Here is a 26,414-nt window from a genome sequence, read left to right as displayed (position 1 = left end):
GTGAGGTCACCATGGTAACTGCAGCTGGTCCAGTTTAAATGAGCTCAGTGAGTGAGGATGTGTAGGGTCACATGATCACAGGAACTCACCTGCCCGTGCAGGTATGAATGTATGAACCTGGTTTAATTCTTGGCTCTGATCCTCATCCTAGTCCCAGCTGATCGATCACAGATCAGAGAACCGATCAATCTGTTTGTAGGATATTGATCAGCTGGCACAGCTGGGATAGACTCCAGCCTCAAACCCACCGACCCATGTGAGTGTCTGACTGTCCTCTGTCTCCTCAGGAACACGAACCAAGAACAGGAACGTCTGACTGCTGAAGAAACAGTCTAAGGAGGAGGAGGAGCTGGTGATGAAGAGCAGCCTGTGTGTATATACAGTATCTCTTGTGTATTCAGCCCTGAGGAAGATGAAGGTGCAGCTTTGCTTTGGCCTTCCTCTGCTAACAGCTAACAGCTAACTAACCTCAGCCAGATGTTCTGCAGCTGTTTGTCTAACATTAGAAGTTTATAATGATGATGACCCCGAGCGTGTTTCTGCTGTTCTGATAGAGTGAAAATGCTTCATTTGAGTCAAAGGTCAAAGCTGCTGACTGTCAGGAAGCATCAGAGCTTCAGAGAAGATCAGACAAACATCATGACACACCCCCTCTGACCCACGGAGCAGGAAGGACCCGTTAGATAAACGTGGACTAACTCTGAGTGCAGAGCTGGTTTGGAGCTGTGGAGACTTACTAAGGAGTAAAGTGGACATGAATGAGTCACAGAGGGAGGAGGAGGTGAACAGTGATGTTTGTTAGACATGATCAGACTGAAGAGCTGAACATAAGAAGAGTTTAATGCTGGATTTGAACAGAACAGGAAGATAAGCTCCGCCCAGCAGCTGAGTCCTCTCTGCTCACACTGGTGTTGGACTGCAGACCTCAGGGAGTCTGCTTCCACATCTGGTTTTTTCTTACTTATTTCTTTGTCCTTTACTGAGTGTGTTCGTCTGTTTAAAAGCTTTCTTTTCAAACATGTGGATCTGCCGTTACTTTCACTGAGGAATGGGACCGCAGCACAGCAGCTACACACCAGAGATCAGCTGAGCCGCCTGATGCTCAGATTAACTGGAGACGGTCAAACAGATGTGTGACAGACTTTAAGGAGCTGCTGCCAACAAACCAGCAAATAAACACTGAATATTTCATGTGTGACATTTGTGAGATTAAACACAGTCCGTCAGTCTTTTTGCTCTTGAACAATAAATATTAAAAACTGTCTCGAGTTTATTTGGTGATGTTCTCATGCACGAGGCGAAAACAGCAAACAAACGTCACAGTAAATCTTTCCAGCTGATGTTGGGCATCCTCCACCTGCTGAATCCACTTCAGCCTCTTCCTGCTCATGTTCCTGTTTAGAGGCACAGTCAGTCTGTACAATGGAGAAAACTGAACACAGGAATATTTGGATTTTCCTCCTTGTTCTCTGCTCATGTTCAACTTGTCTGATTCAAGCTGGGAATATTTATTAGAATTCAAATTTAGACAGAAATAAAGTGAATAATATTATTTTATTATTACGTTGATGTAGCACATGGTTCAGTTAGCTTTGTATAAACATATGTGTTAGAAATGTTCTTCAATCAGCTCTTTTTACTCTCTTACATTTCACAGCCAGTACTTTTTTACTTTTACTTCAGTAAAGAAGTTGAATCAGTACTTGGAGTATTTTTAACAGTAGTACTTCTACTTCAGTACAGACTGTGTGTACTTTTACCACCTGTGTCTGAGACCTCCTTCAGGGTCCACCTGAAGCTCTCAGTCTGCTGTGGAAAAAGGAAATCCAGGTGAGTTTCTCCTGATCAACTGAGGCCGTCATTACTGTGTGAACCCACACACCACTCCTCACTCCTCCCACCCGCTGCACACAGTCACTGAGTACAGACCGGCTGATAAAGGGAGAGGCAGGAAGAGGCGGAGCAACACCTGAAAAACAACAAGTTCAACGTCACTTTGCAGAAGTGAAAGTGTGAGAGAGCAGCAGCAGAGCTGCAGTCGAGTCCTGTTTGTCTCTAAAAGAAGATTCACTGGAGTCCATCAGGTTTCTCTCAGCAACAGTGGTGAGTGCAGCTGATCACACTTCCTGTTTCTACACAAATCTTCACTCTGTTCACTTCATGCTGACTCATCACAGTCACACTGGATCCATAGAAATCTGCTCATGTAACCACAGATCCACTGTAGGAACATGGAGCTGCTGCTTCAGTCTCACTGTGGCTCTGCTCAGGACTGTGGACTCAGTCTGTGCTCTGGACTTCAGACTGACTCCACACTTCCTGGTTATTCATCACTTCCTGTTCCTATTAGATTGATTCTGGATCTGATTGATCATAAGGATTACAGACGTGAAAACACCTGTTTATTCTTTATTGATATAAAGCCTTTGATACTGTAAACCAGCAGATTTTGGTCAGTACTTCAAAAAGTCATTCAGACATTTTACAAAGAGAGATTATCTGACTTAGTGTATCCTGTAAGAGTCACAGATGTTCCTGAATCATTCAGAAAACAGTCGATGCTGCACTTTATAACTTTGTGTGGAAACATAAATCTCATTATTTAAACAGATGTGTTTGAATCATCCTGATAATCGAGGCTTTAAATATGTCAGAGTTCACACATCAGCTGTGATGTTCAAGCTGAACTGGATCAAACATGCCATCAGACACAAACATAGATGATGGTGTTTAATCCCAAAGCTTATTTAAACAAACTGGAGGACAGAATTCCTCCTTAAATGTGATTTTGATCAACAAAATTCACTGATCTCATTTTCACACACAGGCTTTATCATGGTGGCTTCTTCTCTACTAACATAAATCTTTGATTTGGACAAACAAATATATGAAATACAAAAATAAATCAATGTTTTCTGAGGATCCAGAATAATTGAATGATGTATCCCAGCGAGTGACTGGAAAAGTTCATCTTCTTCCATATCCTGAGTTTGTGAGGAGCTGTGATGTTCCAGTATCTGTGAGAGAAAACAGTTTTTAATGACGCACAAATGGAGCAAATATACAGACACCACTGAATAAACATGTTCTCATAAATGCCATTAATATACTGGATCAACAGTTAATAACACATTTCTGAGGTTTATGATTCATTGTCCTCCTCACTGTCACTTCTATTGGAACAGTCACTGTTTAATATTAATGGCTCGTTGATCTGGACTTACAATAAGAAGTATTTAGTCACCAACAAGGTCGAAGTTTACTTCACAGTAATTGATGGAAAATATCCAACAAACTGATTTATTCAAGTATACAAATGATCTGGATGAATCTTGGACCTTCTGTAAAACAGTCAGAGAAACAGTTTCACATCTTTCTAACGACTGTATTTATCTTCATCCCCAAAGTTATTCTGTTCATCTGGACGCTGCACTGTACAGCAGACACTACGATGTTAAGTTTGTGTTTGGGATGAACCAGTTTGTGTCTGAGTGTGTTGCTGGGTCTCCACCAGTTACTCTGAGAACTGAAGAAGCTTCTCTGATGAAACGTCTTCAAGAAACTCAAAGAAGTCCAGACGCTTTTCTTTCCAAGCTCCTCAGACTACTGACGCTTGTTTCTCTCTTTTTAAAAATGAAATTTAAAGTGAATTTTGAATCAAATGTTTCTTTTCTTTCTCCCTCAGAGTGCAGACATGTCTGCTGCCAGCAATCTGCGATCTGAAGATCAGTTTCTGTGCTCCATCTGTCTGGATGTGTTCACTGATCCAGTCTCTACACCATGTGGACACAACTTCTGCAAAACCTGCATCAGTCAGCACTGGGACATGAATCAGAGCTGTCAGTGTCCCATGTGTAAAGAGACTTTCTCCACTAGACCTCAGCTGAGGGTCAACACCTTCATCTCTGAGATGGTTGCTCAGTTCAGACGTGAAGCTCAGCAGAAAGCCAGCAGCAGCAGCTCAGAGCAACAAGCTGCCAAACCAGGAGAAGTTCCCTGTGACGTCTGCACTGGAACCAGACTGAAGGCCCTGAAGTCCTGCCTGGTGTGTCAGACCTCCTACTGTCAGACTCACCTGGAGCCTCATCTGACAGTGAAACGTCTGAAAAGACATCAGCTGATTGATGCTGTGGAGAACCTGGAAGGCAGGATGTGCACGAAGCACGATAAACTTCTGGAGCTGTTCTGTAAGACCGACCAGACATGTGTCTGCATGCTCTGCTCTGTTTTAGACCACAAGAACCACGAGTTTGTTCCTCTGAGAGAAGAATATGAAGGAAAGAAGGCAGAGCTGGAGAAGACAGAGGCTGAGATTCAGCAGATGATCCAGAAGAGACGACTGAAGATTCAGGAGATCACAGAGTCGGTGAAGATGAGTAAAGATGCTGCAGACAGACAGAAAGCAGAAGGTGTTCAGGTCTTCACTGCTCTGATGGAGTCTGTTGAGAGACGCCTGAAGGAGCTCATGAAGGAGATCGAAGACAAACAGGAAACTACAGAGAAACAGGCTGAAGGTCTCATCAAAGATCTGGAACAGGAAATCTCTGAGCTGATGGAGAGAAGCTCTGAGGTGGAGCAGCTCTCACGCTCTGAAGACCACCTCCACCTCCTCCAAAGCTTCTCCTCCTTGAAAGCTGCTCCACCCACCAAGGACTGGACAGAGGTCAGATTTCATCCACCATCATATGAGGGAACTGTGGGGAGAGCTGTGGATCAGCTGCAGGAGACAATCAGGAAACTCATGAAGAAGAAGCTGTTAGAGGCTGAGCTGCAGAGGGTGCAGCAGTATGAGGTGGATGTGACTCTGGATCCTGATACAGCAAATTCCTGGCTCATCCTGTCTGATGATGGAAAACAAGTTTACTGTGGTGATGTGAGGAAGAATCTTCCAGACAACCCAGAGAGATTTTCTAGATATGCTATGGTTTTAGGAGAGCAGAGTTTCTCTTCAGGCAGATTTTACTTTGAGGTTCAGGTTAAAGGAAAGACTGAGTGGACTTTAGGAGTGGCCACAGAGTCGATCAACAGGAAGGGAAAAGTCACACTGTGTCCTCGAAATGGTTTCTGGACTGTGTGGCTGAGAAATGGAAATGAGTACAAAGCTCGTGCTGAATCTCCAGTTGATCTCTGTCTTCATCCTGGTCCTGAGAAGGTGGGGGTGTTTGTGGATTTTGAGGAGGGTCTGGTCTCCTTTTATGATGTAGGTGCTGCAGCTCTGATCTACTCCTTTACTGGCTGCTCCTTCACTCACAAACTCCACCCATACTTCAGTCCCAGTCTGAATGATGGAGGTAAAAACTCTGCACCTCTGATCATCTGTCCTGTCAATCAAACTGAGTCGATCAACAACTGATTTTATTTGATGAATGATTGATTTTTCTTGAAGGGACCAAATGAACATATTGAGTGTAAATCCTCTACAGTCTCCATGTTTCTATAGAATCTGATCATCAGGACTCTGATTCACACTTTGATTCTCATGGAGTTTGATTTGAACAGAAGAAAAGTTGAATCAGGAAATGTTCCCACTGATGGAGACTCGAGCTGAAGAGCAAATATCAGAGAATAAATGTCCAAAAGCTTCATTTACAATAAAGTTTGTTCAATGCTTTGAGTGAATCCAGACTCATGTGTGGCTGTTATACGGAGCATCAGAGTCCAGCTGAGTTATGTTGGATACAAACTGCTTATTTTGGCTCTGTGAGGATTTTTGTTGACTGAAAACTGATAAGACGGAAAATATTCAAAGAACTCTGTAGAGATTCATGCATCCATGTTCTCCACCTGCAGGTGTGGAGGAGAAAGGTGGAGCACAGACTGCTGCATCCTTCCAGTCACATCATTTTGATGATTATATTTCCATGTTGTGATGATTTAGGTTAAAGAGAAACAGAGTTGAACGGCTGCAGTCACAGCATGAAGAAGATGCTGAAGCTGAGCTGTCAGTGAACATGTTTCACTCTGATTTGATTTGAAGAATATAAAGTGTGTGTGGCTGCTGACAGCTGCAGTCTCTGTTAGTCTGCATGTTCAACACACACACAACTTTCCCCCTGAGGCAACGATCCAGCAACAACACAAAGAACAGCTGCAGACACGCACACACACATGATTGTGCAATCCCTGTCAGTCTAAACTCTCAAACACACAAACAAACCCATTAAACATCTGTAACTCTATCAATGTCGTACTGTTAAAGAACACTTTACCGGTTTTATGTTTTAAGGTGGAATTCCTTCTTCTTCAGTAACTATGATTTGAGGTCTCTACCAGTGTCTACACTGTAAAATGTAATATTGTGTTTAATTAAAAATATTAAATAGGCTGAACTCATTTTTTATCAATTTGTTATTAGAACTCGATTTAAATAAGTTACCAGTACTTTTTATGCAAAAACGCTGATAAACTCCATTTATTTGAGTTGTCTTAACTTAGAAAAACTAAGTAAGCTGGAAGTTTTGCTTCTCAGTTTGGAAGGATGAAAGATGTGTTTTGAAAATGCCACATGACTACCGTCCCCCTCCCTCGCGGATCAGTCTGCATGTTCATGGCGCATTTGTTATGGAATATATTGAGCAAACCTGGAGATATTATTGTTGTCATTGCTGTGGATCTTTACTGACTTGGTGAGTAAATGTTTACTCTTATTCAAACTGATTTTGTGGCTTCTCTTAGTTTAGCACCAGGTTTATAATCTTGCTAGCTAGTTAGTGTTAGCCTAGCGTTGCTGCTGCCGCTGGGCTCATGTTACTTAAAAATTAACACCACAGCCTTAAAAACCTTACATAAAACTATGTCGGTGAAATTTTCTGTTGATTGTTTGAAATAAATAAGTGAGATAAGAGCCCAGACAAAATTCTTTGGGAGGTGCAGCCGTTAGGGGTGGGGGGGTGGATAACAGAGCTCTCCTAAAACGTAGAAGCACTTTTGCAAATATGTGATATTTTGATAAATTAAGTAGATATTTGAGCATTACATAGCTACATTCTCGCCTGAAAATATCTTGAAAGGTTATTTTGTGACCCAGAAAGGGTAGTCTGGTGAAAAGGAGGATCGCATTTGTCGGCTATGTTTGTCAGAGGAGCGCGGCTAAAAAACTTATTACTTTTTCTGGGTCACAAAATAAACTTTTAAGATATTTTCAGGCGAGAATGTAGCTGTGTAAATTTCAAATATCTGCTCGATTTATCAAGACATCACATATTTGCAAAAATGCTCTGACGTTTTCAGAGACGTCCATTTGTTGTTCATGCTCTTTGGCAGCTTTAGAACATCTGTGGCATCTATTAATGTCAAATCTAGCCTTTATTTAACAACATAAGCAAACTGTATGTTACGATGATTGCACAGTCATTAAGGATCAAATCAATGTTCTGTTTTTTCTCCCTCTGCTTGCTTCTTACTGTCTTTGAGGCTCGGGACCAGCACTCCTGTTGTTGGACAGAAAGACATCAACTCAGTGGTAAGTGTTTTGGTTTTCCAATATATTAGCAACTGTCAGTGACATTTATATTAATCAGGCTGAACTTTAATCATACTTTAGATCAGCCTGTTTTACTTATTGTTTTGTTTGTGCTTTGGTTTGGGGAAGTTGTTTCTTTACTGATCTTTTCCTGTCTTCTGTTATTAGACTTGAGATATGACTGCACTATGCTGTTGCTGTGACTCCAGTTAATTCTACAAAACATGCTGTGTAAGTAAACAAACAACAACAGTTTGGTCTGCATTTCTTGAAAGATCACATCCCCCAAACTTAGTTTAGAGGGTCTACACTGTATATAGTGAAGTCTGCAAGTTTTCTAACAGCAAAATTTGTTTTGTGCCCAAAATCATTTTGCACATCATTAGAATGAAAGTTATTGGCTATGTTTGCATAGCCCTTTTTAAAATGATGCTTTGATGACATTATTGTATGTTGGGTGGTGGTCAGGGCTATCCAGACTGACAATTGGGACATTGAATGTCACCTCTCCGGTGGGGAGGGAGCCTGAGATTGTCTAAATTGGAGTCTGTTTTATACCAGAAGCAGAAAAAAATGTTTTAAGAAAGCAATTAAGTTAAAATATGATTGTTTGCTTGCAGGACAACAGGAGAGATGAGTCCTCCGTCACAGATGGTGTGGTCAGTGAAGATGGTCGCCTGCAGGTTCAAGCTCATTGCATCTCCAACCCACATCCACTGCCACTGTACTTAAGGGAAGTTAAAGACTTTCTTCTGCACCTACATTTGGATCACCTCGATCCATGATAGTCATTCAGGCAGTAATGCCTGGACTGGAAACAAGCATCCTTAAAATATTACAACATTCCAGCTCCTGTGTTGGAATGGAAAACAAATGTGTTGTTTAAATTAGAGACTGCACTTGTGACAGAACAACAAATATTTTATTTTGATTATATAAATAATGTAAGTACAAAACAAACTTGTGGTAGGCCTAAACGTATTTTCAGAATAATTACATCTGAGACTTTGTTTCATTGTAAGACTATAACAGTGATGGCAATATAATTGTTTGTTGTTCAGCAGAACAGTGTCCAGTATGTTGGCTGTTATACTTTGTTGTGTTTGAAAATAAAAGTTGGGCTGATTTTAACATCATTACAAAAAGTGTTGTTAATTATTTTTAATCATATTCAGGTTACCACAAATTGTTTTTTCATTTAGTTGAACTTGAAATGTTTGTCAGTAGGTAAACAATTAGTATTGTACAGTCAGAAATATCAAGTTATTCTTAATACTGCAGACTTGCAATGTATAAGTTGTCCTAACAGAACAGTCTTGTTAAGTAAGCTTTACTTAGTTTTTTTGAGGCAACGAGTTTCCATAATTTTTTTTGAGTTCTGGGAACTAAAAAAAGGCTGTACAGTGTACTCAAAATGAGTAAGTTGCCCTAACTTGGTCATCTTATGTAAACTTGATCCAATTTTTTTGAGTTCTGGGAACAAATGAGCTTGTACAGAATACTCAAAATAAATAATTTGTCCTAACTTAGTCATTTTTAGCTAAGCTTTACTCAATTTTTTTGAGGCAACGAGTTTCCATAATTTTTTTGAGTTCTGGGAACTAATTAGATTTTACAGTGTACAGTGGTTTTGGATCAGTAACAATTTACTGAAACGTGTTTTTCTTTATGCTGTACAAACTATTTTAAAAGAGCAACATCTTTGCTTTTTCCTCCAATCGTTTATTCGGATTATTTTATTTTATTTAGTTTAACTAACAAAGGGTTAAAATTTAACTCTTAACCTGATTTAAACATTTAATTTCTCATTAACTCAGACTTTTAATTCATTTCTATAGCCGAGTGGTAAATTAATAATAATATTTTCCATTTAAGGTTCAAAAAAGGGTCTTAAAATGTTGTTTCTTTGTTTCCATGTATGGTAAGACAAGAATGTTATTGGATAATTTAATGTTATTGCTTGTGCTATTTCTTTTGTTATCTGCATGTTGTGTGCACTTCAAGCTGTTAATTTTATAGGTCGGTGCAGTTGCATATTGTGGTCACTGGGGGGTGGCAGTGCTTAAGCGTTAACTGCAGTTTTCCAAAAAAAGACTTAACAAGAAATGCATCTTGGGACTTCCTGTTTACTTTTTGTTGTGGATGTGGAACGGGAATCTTGTGTAGGAGTTATATTGTTGGTAAGGAATTGTTAAAAATGCACATAACTCATTGAAACATATTGGTATAATTGTAGTGCAGTGGTAAAACGTCAGTAGTTTAACAAGATGATATTTCTGAAATGTATGATGCAAAGGACCTGTATGTGTTCCAGTATTCCAAGTGAGCTGAGATTTCTGTGGAATGTAAGTGTTTATAAAAATGTTTGTAACACTTCCACATTTTTTTTAAGGAGCCTTGTGTGATTTAGCTCTTTGTATTTTGTTTTGCACAGACAGAGGCCACTGCCGTATTTTTGTGTTTTGTATTTCATTTCATTTCCTTTATTCCTCGTATTGTATTGGCGCATCTTTGTTTAATCGGTTATTCTGTTACTTTGCCACGTTACCTCTTGTGCTGTCAATGTTTAGTACAAGTCCATATGGCCGCTGTTTGACAAAAGTAAAGGTCAAAGGACATTTCTTTGTTTATTGAGTTGTCATTGACAATAAAACTGCACATTAAGAACCCCAGTAATTGTGTCCTGTCTTGCTAACCACTTCCCAGGCTACATTTCCTTGTTTAATGTATTATTTCTTTATCCGTGTTCAATTTTTGCCGATCCTTTCTGTTTAATCTGACCTTTGACCTATTTATCTTAACTTAACAGTACTCTTGTTTTGATCTTTGACCTATTTATTCCTTATAACCAAAAAAACCCTTTTATCTTATATTTTCATTTTATATATCTATTATATTTTATCACCTTACCTTATTTTGACCTTTGACCTATTTCCTTGTTAGCCTTGATAAAACTTGATCTTCCTTCATCAAACGTGAAATTTCTTTCACCTTTGAACTTCAGGCTTAAATTAAACCTTCGTTAAAAACCTTCTTACTAACTTGTAATTCCAACTTTCTGCATTAAACATGCATCTTATCATATAAACACTCGATCACTGAGAGAACTTTAACCTAACTTTAACTTTAGGCCGAACCAAATGAAGCAGCTAATCTCGTCAAAATCATAGCGACAGTAACTGACAGTGAATTATTTTAATGTTCTTTGTTGTATTTGTCAGAAACATTTTTTTTCCTTTACTTGCGGGACTTTGCTTAAGTTAAATCCGATGTATTAACTAGAGATGGCACGATACCACTTTTTTATGTCCGATACTGATACCGATATCATAAATTTGGATATCTGCCGATACCGATATGAATCCGATATAGTGTGTTTTTTAATCAATAAAACTGTTTTTTTAATATCTTGCTGCATTTTGTATACGGTCATACTCAAGTTTAAATAAACAACAACACTAAAGCTATTCTGTTATACCTGTATGTAAAAAATACACTGCACCCAAAATATTTCATAGTTCAGCAATACTGATCAATCTAATAAACTTAAACCTGCACCATCCTTCCTATTCTGGTATTTTAAAGAGTACTTAGCAGAAATATTAAGCAACCTCCCAGCAAAAAAAAGAAAAAAGGGAACCACCCCCCACCCTCCACCTCATGATGCTTAATCGACGTAATCAACTTTAATTTGATGCATTGTGGAAAAAAATGCACAGAAATAAATTATTTTTCAAGAATAATTAAATAGATTCAACATCTTTCTTCTACAGAATTGCAGACTGCACAGATGGTATCTTCCCAAAGGAAAAAGTACTAAAGCTTACTAGGGTATATTAGACTTAACAGTTACTATATACAGTAATTGACTTCTATACATTTTACATCAGATTAAAACTTTGGGTGTAAGATTCAGATAATTATTTATTAAAAGCTAGACATTTTAAATGAGAATAAGAAAGAAAAGTATGTCTGTGTGCCCCCTTTTCCCTGTTAATGCCCTTTCGGCCCCCCTGGCTAAACTTTGCTAGATCCGCCCCTGCACAGTTACCAGCCGTCAGCGACGCAGAAAAGGATCCTGGTCTAGAAAGTAATATTAAATAAATTCTAATGACAGCTTATCAAGGTTAAACGTGCTGCTGTTGTTCAGCCGCTGGTTTCCTCTTTCTGGTGCAAAGTGGGCCAAAAACAAAGAAGAGAGAGGGACTCCCGACAGAAAAGCCGATCAGCTGATCATTAAGCAGTTTCATGAAGTAGCGGCAGGAGAGGGAGAGAGAAGAAGAAGAGGCAGTCGCTCCATATATCGGTTGTTAAGCTTAACATGGGAGCGCTTTACAAACATTCAGAGATGAACTTACACACTTGCTTTACTTCTCTCTGGGATAACTTCCCTGGAGATGAAATGCTGGATTGCTAGTGAGGCTACAAATACACACAGCCGCTCTATCACGTGAGCACACTGCTCCGACATGCTACGGTTATGAGCCGAGTTACGCCGTGTCGCAAGTTTTGTGAGGTGCTTTTTTGATATTTAATGGATCGGATTACATTTTTTATTTCTCACCGATATCTGATCCAGCAATTTACGTCAGTATCGGACCGATACCGATACCTAATATCGGATCGGTCCATCTCTAGTATTAACCCACCTTTGAGGTGAAGTGCAGCTGCGAAGAACGCTACGGCAGGCAGTGAGGTGCGTTTAATGTCACTCTGTTAATTTGAGCGTCCATAAATTGAATATCTTATTTTTTCTTACATTATTATTGCTAATTTATTGGAGAATTAGGCCATTTAATTAAGATAGATTTTATGTTGTTGGTTGTAAAGATCTGGATGGATATTTTATTTTGTATTTCTATTTTTCAGTTTGATTTTTCAAGACTTGGTGAATTGCCTTTTTCTTTATAACTTGGCCTACTTTTTGTTTTGTTTTGTTAAAATTAGCAGCAGTGAGAAGTGTTATTGTTGGTCTTGAATATATTTGATGTAGCCCATACAATTATGGTAAGTGTCATGTTTTTAGTTGTTAGAGTCTGATGAAGAATATTTCATTTTATTTTTCTCCAAAAGTTGATTCTGTTTATCTGGACAAAGTGTTTTTCAGTTTCAGCTGAATGCAGGTTTCCCCAATCTTACACGTGTCAGGAGTATCAGCACAGCTGAAATGCATTTTTTCTAAGCACCGCGTCTCTGTGGCTTTTAAACCCCAAAACACGCTATAACAAAAATTGGTACACCCCAAGGATCGGGTCCCCGGTGTAGTTTCCACTGTAGGATTTCACAAATCATCGCTCCTAAATTTAATCGCATCCATAACAATTGTTTGTACGTGTTAGCTTTGAAAACATCACATTCTGTATGTTAGTTGGTTTAGATGAGTAATCTCCAGGATGAAGGATGGATGAGGGTTAGAGGCCTGTTTCATGGAGACTGTTTAAGTGTGATGTAAACCTGGATTAAAAAACCCACATTTGAACACATTCATCAGTGGCTGTGACCATGTTAAAGGACTAATGCTGATATGCTCTGACACTCATTAGCACAGAAAACAAAGTGGTGAAAGCACAGAGCCCTGAGGAGCTCCACTGGACGGCTCTGTTCACAGAACTTATATTTAATTATTTTACTTTTATTTAAAACACCCTCAGAGAGAACAGTTGTTTCAGAGCTGCCAGCTTTATTGGAAAGATGAACTGAAATCATTTAACCTAAAATAGTCCAATTTATGACTAACTAACACTAAACTGTGTCGATGGATGAACTCTTTCAGTATAAGATCAAATAATACAAAACACATGAAGGTGAGGAGAAATGAATTTTAAAGTAAGTGTGATTTAAAGCAGACTGATTCTTTCCTGGTCAGGCTGAAGCTTTCACCGTCTGACGTCTGTAAAGAAACTGAAACACGTTCACAGTGTTTAGTTTTACTTCACAAACACAGAGAATCTGAACTAAAGGCCGGCTGTGGGAGTTACACCTGACCCAGAGCCACACGTGTCACACAGCACACCTGTTCAGGTACACGTGTCACACAGCACACCTGTTCAGGTACACGTGTCACACAGTGGAGGTCAAACCTTTATTGTCCCGCTCTGTGCCACAAACACCAGATTAACCAGTTTCACTCATCATCCTTCTACAGTCAGATTTTACTGGTGCAGGTTTTATGAATCACCATCTGAGAACGTCTCTGATGTGGGCGCCACTCACAGGGATCACTTCCTGTAGAAGGGTCACATGACCTGTTATAGGCCCTTTGTGATGATGACAGCTCCGCCCCTTTCATGTGAGGTTAAACCCAGAGAGCTTCGTGTGACCTCTGACCCTGATCACCAGCGTTAGGGTCAGTGAAGGTGAGATACCATGTGACAGGAGGAGGAACAATAAAGTTTTATTTGTACGAACAGGTAGAACAGATGAAGTCAGAACGAAGCCACCCTAACAAACCTCAGTTAGGGTGGAGGTGCAGACAGGTGAGCTGAAGGGGAGGAGCCAGTCTGGTCAGGAACTCTCTGTCTCCTCGAGTGAACCTCCTCACCTCTGAAACACAAACACACACACAACTCTGAAGGTTGCAGTCAGGTTGGGTCAGGGTGGTGAGGGTGGGGTTACCTTCTGGTCTCTGGTTGGTGCGTTTCCTGCAGGTGAGGCTGAGCGGCCGAATCATGACATCACTGCTGCACAGACACAACAGGAAGTGGAGGAGGAAGTCGTCAGTGTCCCCGTCACACACCTGAGACAGAGACAGAGGTCATGTGACTGCAGACTCACGGCTCGGCCCTGTGGAAACGTCCTGCAGGACGTCTGTTTCCCTCTGTGGTGTCCCCCCACAGTGTCCCCACCACCATTCTTCTCGTTTCACCTCCTCTGACCACAGGACGTTTCAGTCTGCAGGGTCTTTGTCCCGGTCGTCCTCAGCAGTGTGGCTGAAGGTGTCTGCTCTGCAGACGTGGAGCTCTGTGAGCTCACAGTGTGTCCCTGTGCAGCCTATAGAGTCTTTGAAGTCTTTGCTCTGACAGGCCTGTTCTGTACTGGGCGGCTCTTTGACTTTCTTCAGGTTTCCCTTCCTGACACTCTGATAACCTCAGATATCCTCAATGTGAATCCTCACAAACGTCTGTTTCTCTCTTTTCACTCAAACCTTCTGACGTTTTTACACCGACTGTAAATATGAAGAAAACCCTCAGTTTGAACTTGATTCTACAAACTGATCTTTGCAAAGTAAATAACAAATAACATGAATGAGTTAAAACCATAAATGGAAAAAAGTGTTCATTAATCATAAAGAGTCTCGTGTCACAGTTTATGGAGTTAAAACGTGTTCTTGTTATTTTAAACAGGACGTCTCAGTTTAGACTCCACGTTTGTGTTTTTAGAAACTGTTACTGTTTGATACTAATCTCACTTTCTTATGATTGTAATTATTTTCTGCAGTAAAGGACAAAAATTAATATTCAGTTAACACAGCTCCACCTGTGGGTGGAGGGTCCCTGTGGGTTCTCCTGGTGTGACCCGAGTCCTAAATGCCTCTCGCTGTCCTGCCCCTCCCCTGTGGTCTCCACCCTCCGTGTGGGAGGTGTGGCGTTGCAGTGAACATGGAGCTGGTCAGCCCTGATTACCCTCAGAACTACACCACCTGCTGCTTCTTCAGGTCGAATGGGTGGAGTCAGGGGCACGACCTGAGTCTCACTGAAACACACGGCTGTAAGGCCAGTCTGGTGTCTCCCAGGGAGACCACAGTTATCGAACTGACAGGTAGGTACGTGCAGTACACACTTCCTGTCCTGAAACACACACACAGGTACGTAACCATCGGCGTAACTTTGTATTGAACATTGGGGGGTCAAGATCTCTGTCTAAATAAATAAATAAATCTGGGTACATTCCCAGAGGATCAAACAACTATTTTGCTGGTAACACCTGAAATGAGTAAAGAAAATCAACAGCCTATTTATGCAAGATAATTCATGATTTTATTGTTGGGTTACATTGGTTGGAAATGAGTCCAAATAAAGAGTCCAAACATTTATAAGCCTGTGTATGTGTGTCTCACCTGGACAGCCTCCTCTGGAAACCAGACAACAGCAGAGTGTTACCCGGCAACAGGCCAGGTGGGTAGGGTGTGTGGCTGAAGTCCAGGTACACCTGCAGACTCCTCCCAGCTTGGTCACAAAGAGTGAGATGCACACCTGCACACACACATTTAGCTAACAGTCAGACCTGAGACTCACATGTGAAGCACTGATGCCTGCAGTTCCTCTAGTGTCCAGCAGAGGCAGCAGTGAGTCAGCCCCCATAGACCCCCATGTTAAAACTTCACAGCAGAAAAAGCCTGATACACAAACCACCTGTGTGTTTGTACCTGAGTGTGTGTGTCCAGAGTGGGCAGTCCTGTTGTTCACACTGATCCTTTCAGACACCAAACCCTGAAAACACACCAGCTCTGAGCTGAAACACACACACACACACACACACACACACACACACACACACCAGTAAGGCCGCGTTCACACCGAACGCGATAGAGGCGAGCGAAAACGCCCTAAACGCCCCTAATTTGACGCGTGCACATTCGCACCTCAACGCGTGTCCAAGAAAAACCCATCGCGCCTCAAAATTGCATCTTTCCACACGCGTGGACCGGAAATGTGGGAGGAAGTTGTGCCAGATGTGTTGTGCTGCAGATGTCCTCTGAATAAACACATTATCTTGTTAGCGGAAAGGTATTTGTACATCAGTGGGAAAATAGCGGGACAGTAGGCGGGCTTGCTAGCTTTTGCGCGGCTTTATCGGGTCAGTCTGAAAATTAAAAAGGAGAATGAATGAACTTACCAGGTTGCCCGATCTCCTCACTTCTGTGCCTCCAAGCTCGGTCCTTTTTATTCCTGTCTCGGTAGAAGTAGCAGCTGGCATCATACAGCTCTGGGTGATTAGCCACGGCAGTGATGAGTTTTTCCTCCATACTGAATGAAGAATGAAGGGCTTTGGTTTGATCTGCCCCTGTGACCTGGTTACAGCCACGTCACCGGCCTCCTGATTGGTTGTCGGGACGCGATTTGACGCCGGAGTTCATATTTTCCAACTCGAGCGGTTGGCGCGGTACGGGCGTGTGCACAAAATGCAACACACAATCTGACACGCGTGGTTTTCTTCGCGAGTCAAACGCGCCCCACGCGGTACACTGACGTGCGTTTCACGGGTTTGGGCGTTTTCGCGACGCAAATCTGCTTCCGCATGTTCGCCGGATGCGCAATCGTGTGTCATCGCGCTCTTTCCATTGACTTTACATGTGAACCTGACGCTCTGGCCGCCTCTATCGCGTTCGGTGTGTGCGCACCGTAAGAGTTTAAAGCAGGCTGGATCTGCGGTTCCTCAGATGGCCACAGGGGGCGACTCAGTGAGGGATGAGCAGTTTACCTGCAGTCTAAGACCTCTGAGACAGACAAGACTGTGGGTGGGACGGCCTGAAAACACAGAGAATAGAGATGGAAAATGTGACGTCATTCAGGGGTAAAACCGCAAAGGATTATGGGAACGAGTGGCGCTACCGCACGCAGGCTTTCACATGGAAACAGTCACACAGTAACTAAAAAGAAACACAAAAAATGGCAAGAAGCTGTTGTATTATTAACTGCAATAGCCGGTCGCATGACAGCCACAGGAAGCTGACGGGTAAAGAGATAGTTTTTTATTGGATGACGTCGTGGAAGAGAAATTGTTATATATGTGCATATATATGTGCCCAAGGGTTGTTTTGAAGCAATCAAGTGATGAATAACTGTTTTCCAGTAAGTTGAGTTCCAGTGGGGGTTTTTTTTGTTTGTTTTTGTATTGATTTGTTTTTCACGAAGCAGCTAATAAAGCTGATGGATTTTTACAATTTTGCCTCTTTCTTGTAAGATTCTATAAAAGAATGAAACAATAATGCCAGTTATAAATAAAGACAATAAATTGAATGAATTACGAAACACTCATTTTATTTCTATTAGATCTGAAAATGTTGTGTAATACTACAACCTGAAACGACAAATAGATTGTGTTCGACTGTACAGGAGATAAAAATATTTAACAACAGCTAAATAAACGGTAAATGGCATTTGTATAGTGCTTTACTTAGTCCCTAAGGACCCCAAAGCGCTTTACACTACATTCAGTCATTCACACACTGGTGATGCTACATTGTAGCCACAGCTGCCCTGGGGCGCACTGACAGAGGCGAGGCTGCCAGACACTGGCGCCACCGAGCCCTCTGACCACCACCACTAGGCAGACATGGGGTTAGTATAGGGGTTAATATAAGGATATTTGGACAGCCAGGAGGAAGCCTAGGATCGAACCACCAACCTTCTGATTAGTGGCTGACCTGCTCTGCAGCCCCAGCTACAGCTGTGAAATGGAACAGTCCAAATCACCAAAGTAAACTGGACCTGGGCTTGTTGCAGGGATCTGAAGTTACTAAACATGTTGTGAGTGTATGCACTCATACTTAGGACCATATAATAACAAATATGTGCGTCATGAAAGTCGGGCAGCACGCTAACATCCTTACTCCACTCTGTATGCTCATATGGTTCACTCCTTTGAGTTTTTCCTCGTACTTTTTTTTTCTTTGCCATTTCATCAACTCTGTCTTTGTACAGACCTGCTGTGTTCTCTGTCGTTTTGTACATAACTGTTTTTGGGGCAAATAAAATGCAAGTAGGGATTAAAACCGCAGAATTGCTGATTACTTGTGCTGGAAATGCTAACGCTTGATGCAGTGTTTTGATTTTGTTGCCACTTGTACCCACAATGCAATGCACAAAAATCACGTGGTCTGTCAATCTCTATAAAAAAAGTTTAAGGGTCCTGGAGGAAGACGAGGAACAAACCGTGTGTGTGTGTGTGTGTGTGTGTTACCTGTCTGCAGGTGGGCAGCAGCAGTGGGCGTGTCAGAGTGTGGAATCTCCAACCACGTCTGACTTGTAGGGTTGACTCAGCGTGGAGATCCACCCCACTGCGCCCAGAAACTCCACAGCCAATCAAAACACTGGGATCCTGATTGACAGACACATGGGCCAATCAGCTGCAAGGATTCAGGTCATATCAACTCCCCCACAAACAGGAATGTTCGGTGTCATCTGCATAGCAGTAAAAATGTAAGCTATGTGTTTTGATGATACTGCCCAAAGTAAGCATGTATAATGTAAACAGAACTGGTCCTAGCATTGAACCCTGTGGAACTCCATAATTAACCTCAGTGTGTGAAGAACTACAGATAAAGCTGAAAAACGTCTGTGTTCATGTGTATTGATATCAGAGAGCAGAGACCGATGAGGGAAACCTCTGGCCACGCCCCTTAGTGACATCATCAAAGCTGGGTTGATACCTGGGTGTTAGCGGCGATGAGTCTGTAGAAACATCCAGGCTGGAGGACAGGAAACCACCGCGTACACACACCTGAGAACACCAGCACCACCTGCACACACACACACACACACGTAACTGTGTATCCAGGTGAGCTCAGGTAAACCCACACAGGTGCGTCTCTCACCTTTTTCTCCTGCTTTTGTTCACTTTCTTTCTCTGTCATTGGTTCATTCTTTGGGTCCCGCCTCCAGCTGACCACTGGACCAATCACAGCAGCTTTCGCTGAGAAGCACAGTCTCAGCCCTGCCTCCTGATCCTCTGCCTCCACCCCAGTATTCCTCCAGGACACACCCTCCTTCTGCTCCACCCTGATCACCATGGAGACACAGGGCCAGGGGTTGCCGGAGTCTGCTTCTTCTTCTTCTCTTCTCTTCCTCTTACTCCCAGCAGTCTCTTCTTCTTCTTCTACTGTCTGCTTCCTGGCAGTGACATCCCCTCCTGGCTCCTCCCCCTTGTGTCTCAGGTGTGTCTCCATGGCAACAGATGGACTCAGGATGTGCAGGTGGTCCAGAGAGAACTGCAGGTAAACCCTGTGAATTGAACCCAGCTTTATTTAACTCATAATGTTTACAACCAGGAAGGAAGCTCACATCCTGAACCAATCAGACACCCTCTTACATCACAGAGAATGGACCAATGAGCAGTCAGCATGCTGCAGGTTGTGTGTGTGTGTGTGTACCTGCAGTGTTTGTGTGTGATAAACCTGTCCTGGTCCAGGTGTTGGTAGGAAGGGAAATCTGATTGGAGGAATCTCTCTGTCACCATGGTGAACTGCACCACACCCACCAGACAACCTGCAGCACACACACACACATTAAAGAATAAAGCTGTGTGTCACTGTGTGTGTGTTTGTGTGCGTGCATTGTACCGATCCAGGCGCTGTTAAAGACCGCCCTCTGCGCTCCCTCCTCCTCCTCGCTGCTCTCCGTCAGCACGCAGGCTGCAGCTCCCGTGGCGTCTCTGAGCTGTATCGAGTGTTTGAACTCAGACGTCTGTGATGGCAGCTCCAGCACGCCGACCAGCAGCAGGGGGCGCTGCCTGACACACAAACCGGCAAAAATCATTGGTACGTAATCACATGACTTCATGTGGGGAGCTGCTGTCACCTTACCTGACAGCGTCTCCACCCCGAGGCTCGGAGGACAGAGTCCTGCAAGACCAGGACAGGAACCCGTTGATCTGGGAGGAGGTCAGGTTGGAGCCATCAGGGGGCAGCAGAGAGCTCAGAGGGGCTGAAGACCAGCAGTCAGTCTGCAGGGACTCCAGGAGCTCCGACACACCGAGGCACCGACGGACCGCTGAGGACACGCTGTACTGCAGGGACACAGAGCACACTGAGCATGCTCCACACTCACCTGTAAGGAAGACAGGTGAGAGTGGGACCTACCTGAGTCACAGGACAGGTGTGAGGCTCGTCCAGCATCTCAGAGTAGATGTCTCTGCGTCCTCCAGCTCTGCTCAGAGTCTCCATCAGCCTCCAGGACAGCAAGCACACACACTGCTGCCTCCACACACCTTGGACCAGACTGAGGACCAAGACCAGGATGAGAGTGAGGACCAAGACCGGGACCAGGAGCAGGAAACAAGCCAGAGCCAGCGGAGGACAGGAGGACAAAGGTTAGGCTCTGCTGTCTCTGACTGTGGACAGGTGCTGGTGGGTGGAGCCTCACCTGTGTGCCAGCTGCGAGCTTAGGTGACACGTCCACAGGTAATCGGACACATCTATGTTTCTCTGCAGCAGTAACCTCAGTAACGCCCCATCACCCGGGCAGCGGTTGTCGGGTGGCGACCCTCCCGCCCTGCTGAAGGCCATCACCCTCAGGCTGGAGCGCAGGCAGGTGCAAAGCATGCTGGGAGGGAAGTCCGGGCAGGGCCGGTACAGGAAGTGGGCGTGATGCAACTGCAGGCCAAACTTTATTAGTCGTGGCTGGCACGAACACAAACAGGCATGATGATGTCAGGTCATGTGACTCACCTCCACTCGGTCTCCCGCCCTCAGCTTCCTCTTCGCCGCCGGCTGATAGGCCACGCACAGACCCACCTTCCCATCCAGCACGTAGAGCCCCGCCCCCTCACTCACAACTTCAGTCACCATGCCCTATCACAGCAGAGGAGGCTTAGTAATCAGCACACAGGTACAAACATGTGGTAGCCAATCAGAGCTCAGAGCGCTCTCACCTGGTAGCTGATGACTTTGGATTGCTTTATCCTCTCAGCTGATTGGTCCAGCTCCACCTCCTCATGCTCCGCCTCCTCACAGTCGTCCTCAGCAGGCTGTGACATCAGCAGCAGGGACTCAGAGTGTGTGTGTTCCTGTGTGTGTTCCTGTGTGTGTGTGTAGTCGGCGTGCAGCTCGGAGCGCTTCGTCACACACAGGATGTTGTTTCCTCTCCAGCCTCGTAGCGCACACACACGTAGAGCTGTCACACACACGCTCTGCCCGACACACACACGCTGAATCCAGCTGAGCCGGCTGCTGTCCTGCACACACACACACACACTGAGCTTCATCAGGCGGTCCCTCCTCACCATCATCATCCTCAGAGAGCTGGTACCTGTACGAGCACGGGCAGCGAGCGCGACTCATCTGTCAGCGTGAAGCAAAAGAAGGTCGTTCCTGCCACGGCCAGCAGAGGGCAGACTGAGCCCACCTCTCCGAACACGCTCAGCCGCTGACCTTTGACCCTGGAGCACACACACATCTGTCACACACACACTGCTCAGAAACTCCACTGCAGTTCAGAGATCATGTGACCCACCTGTGCCTCAGCAGCCTGCCAGCCTCTCCGACTCCCACCACTCCGCTTAGCTCCACCCTTCCAGGAGCAGCAGCCAATCCCTGCTCAGCACCAGGACACAACAGGACAGGGGAGCCAATCAGCTCCAAGAAGCCTGCGGCCTCTTCCTGGCCCGATGCACTGTGGGGGATGTAGTTCCAGTGAGGGAGGAAAACGGGGCGATCGAGCCACGGGGCGAGAGAGACAGGCACTGGATGGGAGAGAGAGAGACACGGGTGAGAGAGTGGCGGAGTCCTGGGTGGATGCTGGAAGCCTGTACTGATGATGACAGCTTCATCAGCTCTGATCTGCAGTGATGCCGTTTGTTTTACAGTTTTTTCTGATTGCTTAAGCACATTTTTTGTAACTATTGGCTATTTTTGCAAAACTCTACACACAAATAAGAAAACCTGTCACCCAATTATCAAAACATTGTAGTTCTCTTGCAAAAGCGAACACAGCTATATTAACTCTTCACACCTTCGTAAAAATGGTGTTTTCGTATCAAACAGTACACACAAGCCATCATCTACTAAGCACACAATGCGCCAACTGCACACTGATGGTATGAATACAAAACACATCTGGCTTTTGCTTTCTCTGTGTACAGATGTCAATTTGAGGTCACACTCTTGTCATAGTGTCATGTAAACATACAAGGATCCAAACTTCAAGTATTGGTGTTTATTCACACTCATCAAAACCAAGACAAAGTCAGAACACAAAATAGGAATTTCACAAAAAAAGGAAAAAAAAAAAAAGACAATCAGCCTGCATCATGTCGTCTTTCTGGGTCCGGCCACAAAATTTCGTCCACATCGCATGCGATATCCTCCAGTCCAAGGCACCAGGGAAAATATCTCCTTGAATGCCGTATCCAGGCCTGACATGATGCCTGGTCAATATCCCCACATGCCTCCTCCATTGCCTGTAAAAGGGCTACCTGTTGATGAGGATGACGGTCGTACACTTTCCAGCGCCAGGCAGAGAAGAACTCCTCAATGGGATTTAAGAATGGAGAGTATGGAGGGAGGTTGAGTGCCATGAAGGATGGGTGGTCTGTAAACCAGTTGCGGACCAAAGCAGCCCTATGGAAACTAACATTGTCCCATATGATGACATATCGGGTCTGCTCTGGTCTCTGAACAGTGAGCATGTCATGCAAGGTGTCCAGGAATGCAATAATGTGTGCAGTGTTGTATGGGCCTATGGTTGCATGATGGTGAACAACACCATTTTGGCTTATAGCTGCACACATGGTTATGTTACCACCACGTTGTCCTGGGACATTGATGATGGCACGGTGTCCAATAATGTTCCTGCCACGTCTCCTGGTTTTACTGAGGTTCAAACCGGCCTCATCCACAAAAAGTAGCTCATGTCCCATTGCATCTGCTTCTAGTTCCATCACTCTCTGGACAAGACAAAACAAATGCAACACATCAGGCCCATGCACAGCACTACAGTATGCACTTCCAAATTCAGAACCAATGACACTAGCTTACATGCACATAGTCATATCGCAGTTGCTTTACACGTTCTGTGTTTCTCTCGAAAGGAACTCTTTAAATTTGCTTCATTCTTATTCTGTGGCGCGCAAGTACACGACTTAGTGCAGAAATGCTTGCACTGTGTATATTTTGAAAGATGGTGTCATTATCAATTATGCGCTGCTGTATTTCTTATTGCATTATTGGCAATCACCATGTTCACTATATGGGTCTCTTGCTCTGGAGTGAACATTCTGCCTCTGCCCCCAACAGCTGGACGTCTAGCAATTCTGTAAAGTAACAATTTCAGTATTTTTGCATGTATGGTACTGTTGTGTTTCTCATTAGAGTATGGCAGTGCTACAAAGTACTTACCGATTCTCATTTCGAAATGTCCTAATGATGCCTGCCACAGTGTAGCGGCTCGGTGTAGGCTGAACCCGTTGGCCAGCTTCCCTCAGGGTCATCCCATGGTTGATGACATGGTCCACTATTGTAGCTCTGATGTCATCAGTTATTCTGTTTCTTACTCTTCTTATCCTTCCTCTTTCCCCTCCTCGTCCTCTTCTTGCTCCTCCACGTCCTCTTCCTCCAACTTCTTCACCTCCACGTCCTCTCCCTCGGCCTCCTCTGATTCTCACTCTTCTCACTCTTGCTGCTCCTTGCATTGTACTCCACATAGTCCGCTTACCTGTGGCCTGTTTATAGTGCTTAGGCTGATTGCAAAGTGGACTAATTATCTAAGACAGTTTTCACATGTGAAAGTGTGCCAGACAGTTGGCAAAATAGTGTTAATGATAGCCATACATGTGTATAATTTTGCTAGGAGTGTGTTGGGAATTTGGTAATTGAGTGTGAGCAGTGAGTTGTGTTTAAAGTTCTGCAAAAAGAGTGTTGTGCAGTGAATTGTGCCTACAGTTTTGCAAAGTGTGTGTTACAAAATGGCAAACTGAGTGCAAAGCAGTGTTTGTGCTTTTAGTTTTGCAAACTCAGTGAGTGGTTTTGCTATAAGTATTAATAGTTTTAGAAATTGTGCTATGGAAATCACATTTAGGGTTTAAGCATTCAGTAAAAACTGTAAGCACAGAAATTTTTATTTCGATGCGCGTGGCTCTTGTGGTCCTCCATATAAAACAACCTGCTGTGGTTTGGAGTAGAGATTCCTGAATTTACCAGGTGCACCTAAAGGCAGCACAATTTAAACTGTAAATAATGATGTAGGAGCGCAAATCCTTTTCAAGCGTCACACCATCAAATGAGCCTAGGGTTGCCAACTCCCTGAAAAATAAATAAGGGACACCTCTTGGCCAGGGCCGGGCAACCCAGTTGTCTTCAACCTTCCCAGTGTGGTGAATTTTGTAGCTCTTTTTTTTGTGTGTAAAATTTTTTTTTTAACCATTTGACTTGAATTTGATTTAAGTAGATGCATATTCTTTGTGATATGACCATATGGGAAACAAATGATCATTTAGCCATTTATTTTTAGCTCAAACTGACAACATTAACACAATAAAACAGGTCTCTTTCTTTAACAGAAGCCTGTCATGCTTAACTTTTGAGAATATAAGTAAATCTTTCTTTAAAAGAACTATGTCCTGCTTAACTTAAAATTATATAAATAAATAGAAAACAATAAAACAAAAAACATTCTTGTAACAGTGCACATTTAGTGCATGTAGTACAATTGGCTTTAGTTGAGGTATTATTTCAGCTTTTCTAATGCTAATCAGCTGCTGCCGTTTGTAAACCCGCTTGTTCCCATGATTACGCATCATAACTCATCATCATTATTCATCTATGTATTACTTTTATGTATTAGTCATCTATTTGTTGTAATCATCTATCCTTGCAGTTGTTTATTACACAAAATAAATGATATTGTCACACTTCTGGCCACATAGCGCTGATATTCAATGCACATGCCCATATTAACCTTAACCAGAGGGTTTAAAAAAAACAAACCAGTGTTTACAGACCATATCTGCTTCTGCCGTGGCCTGGTGGACAAAAAATTGGTTAAGGGTTCCCCGAGCTTTCACGCCCCTCATGTTCTTCATGTGCCCACCATTAGAAGCATGCCTATGGAAAAAGTGCGCCGGCACACAGTGCAGTGCGCTTTATAGGTGTTGTCGTGCACTTTTCCAGCCAGGTGTTTTCCTTTTCCCATTCCTCCCTGTACTTTTGCACCTTTTTGTCTTTCTCTGAGGGGAACAAACATTGCTGGTGTACTGTCGTCCGAGACTTGCACCACAGTGTCGGCGTTTGTTTCCCTGTTGGCCATGCTTCTTGTTGTGGTCATCTGTTGTCTTCCAGTATTTTCTCCGTAAGCGACCTTTCCTCGACCAATGAGATAAGCGGTAATCTGAATGGTCATACTTGAATTGTCATAAGTGTGCTGTCAGCTCATTGGTCACAGAGCAGGAGAGGGGCTGGGAATTATGTTTTCAAACAAAGCATTAATTCCATTAATATTTATAGACTACTTTTGATTATCACTGTATTACGGGACAAAGTGCGTCCCTTATTAGCTCAATACGGGACGTGTACTTTTGTTTCTAAATACGGGACGATTTCGTTTTTTAAGGGACGGTTGGCAACCCTAAATGAGCCGGCTTACATTTGTTGCGCTTCTACACTAAGTTTTACGCTAACGTTTCTTTGTTGCTGATTTTTGTTCCACAAACCAAAAGAAAAAAAGAATCAACCTTTAATATATTTTCACGTGTGTTTCAAGCACTATGACATATCACACACACACACACATGCTGAGTGTGTCACTGATAAAGCTGTGACACAGCAGCTCACTCAGTCCAGTCCAGGTAACAGACTCACCTGTTAGCAGCACGTCTGAGAGCCTCCATCCTCAAAGACCCCACACACCCCCAACACAGACTGTTCACAGTTCTGCCCTTGGGATGAAGGTTCAGAAGTGTGAAATCCAGAACATCCAGACTCAATAACTCCTTCTTCCCCACTGCTATCAGACTCTTGAACAGCTGACCTATTTTAACAGTAATTGTTGCACATCAGTTAATGTTTCATATCAAGCTCATAGCTCCTTTGCACATACATCTACCTCACACTTAAATTTAGTCTCCATTCATTTATTCATAGTATTTGTATTTTATCTTGTTCTATTTGTATATATTAGCCTGCATCTGTGTGTGGACAGCAAAGAAAGACTTTCATTGCACAGAGAAATGCTTTTCTTTCTATATATGACAATAAACGCTCTGAAATCTTGAAATGTTTTTCTGATTATTCATGACACTG

The 26,414-nt window shown here is 43.2% G+C and overlaps 2 protein-coding genes and 1 long non-coding RNA gene across 9 annotated transcripts; 1 reads left to right on the top strand and 2 right to left on the bottom strand.

Annotated features, from left to right (window-relative positions):
- The first annotated feature begins 1,952 nt into the window (after positions 1–1,952).
- Positions 1,953–5,619, top strand: LOC134624328 (nuclear factor 7, brain-like). 7 transcript variants are annotated; one of them, XM_063469309.1, is made up of 3 exons: positions 3,461–3,921; positions 3,958–4,252; positions 4,286–5,619. In XM_063469309.1, the coding sequence occupies exons 1-3, from the start codon at positions 3,662–3,664 to the stop codon at positions 5,351–5,353; spliced, it is 1,623 nt and encodes a 540-aa protein (XP_063325379.1). In that variant the 5' UTR covers positions 3,461–3,661; the 3' UTR covers positions 5,354–5,619. The 7 variants fall into 7 exon arrangements, with proteins under 7 accessions (XP_063325373.1, XP_063325379.1, XP_063325375.1 ...); XM_063469303.1 differs by adding an exon at positions 1,953–2,103 and having other exon boundaries at positions 3,686–5,619; XM_063469305.1 differs by having other exon boundaries at positions 3,958–5,619.
- A 10,270-nt stretch (positions 5,620–15,889) lies between these two features.
- On the bottom strand, positions 15,890–18,714 carry LOC134624359 (uncharacterized). The gene is made up of 3 exons (XR_010093518.1): positions 18,365–18,714; positions 16,883–16,929; positions 15,890–15,913 (listed from the first exon to the last, which is right to left on the bottom strand). It is a non-coding gene; the product is annotated as an uncharacterized LOC134624359 (long non-coding RNA).
- Positions 18,715–18,815: 101 nt separating this feature from the next.
- Positions 18,816–20,297, bottom strand: LOC134621617 (CST complex subunit CTC1-like). Its single transcript, XM_063467962.1, has 6 exons — positions 20,262–20,297; positions 19,986–20,188; positions 19,743–19,912; positions 19,554–19,668; positions 18,999–19,404; positions 18,816–18,923 (listed from the first exon to the last, which is right to left on the bottom strand). Exons 1-6 carry the CDS (start codon positions 20,295–20,297, stop codon positions 18,816–18,818), a joined length of 1,038 nt encoding a protein of 345 aa, XP_063324032.1.
- Between the last annotated feature and the right edge of the window lie 6,117 nt (positions 20,298–26,414).

The sequence above is a fragment of the Pelmatolapia mariae genome, linkage group LG3_W (genome assembly GCF_036321145.2).
Source record: "Pelmatolapia mariae isolate MD_Pm_ZW linkage group LG3_W, Pm_UMD_F_2, whole genome shotgun sequence".
Classification (NCBI taxonomy): Eukaryota; Metazoa; Chordata; class Actinopteri; order Cichliformes; family Cichlidae; genus Pelmatolapia; species Pelmatolapia mariae.
This window is presented reverse-complemented; position numbering and strand designations above follow the sequence as displayed.

Coding starts and splice junctions, on each gene's coding strand:
- LOC134624328 (XM_063469303.1), top strand. CDS start 3,695: ATGTCTGCTGCCAGCAATCTGCGATCTGAAGATCAGTTTCTGTGCTCC.
- LOC134621617 (XM_063467962.1), bottom strand. CDS start 20,297: ATGCTGGACGAGCCTCACACCTGTCCTGTGACTCAG. Junction 19,405..19,553: donor ATCACACACAAACACTGCAG/GTACACACACAC, acceptor TTCAATTCACAG/GGTTTACCTGCAGTTCTCTC. Junction 18,924..18,998: donor AACAAAAGCAGGAGAAAAAG/GTGAGAGACGCA, acceptor GTGTGTGTGCAG/GTGGTGCTGGTGTTCTCAGG.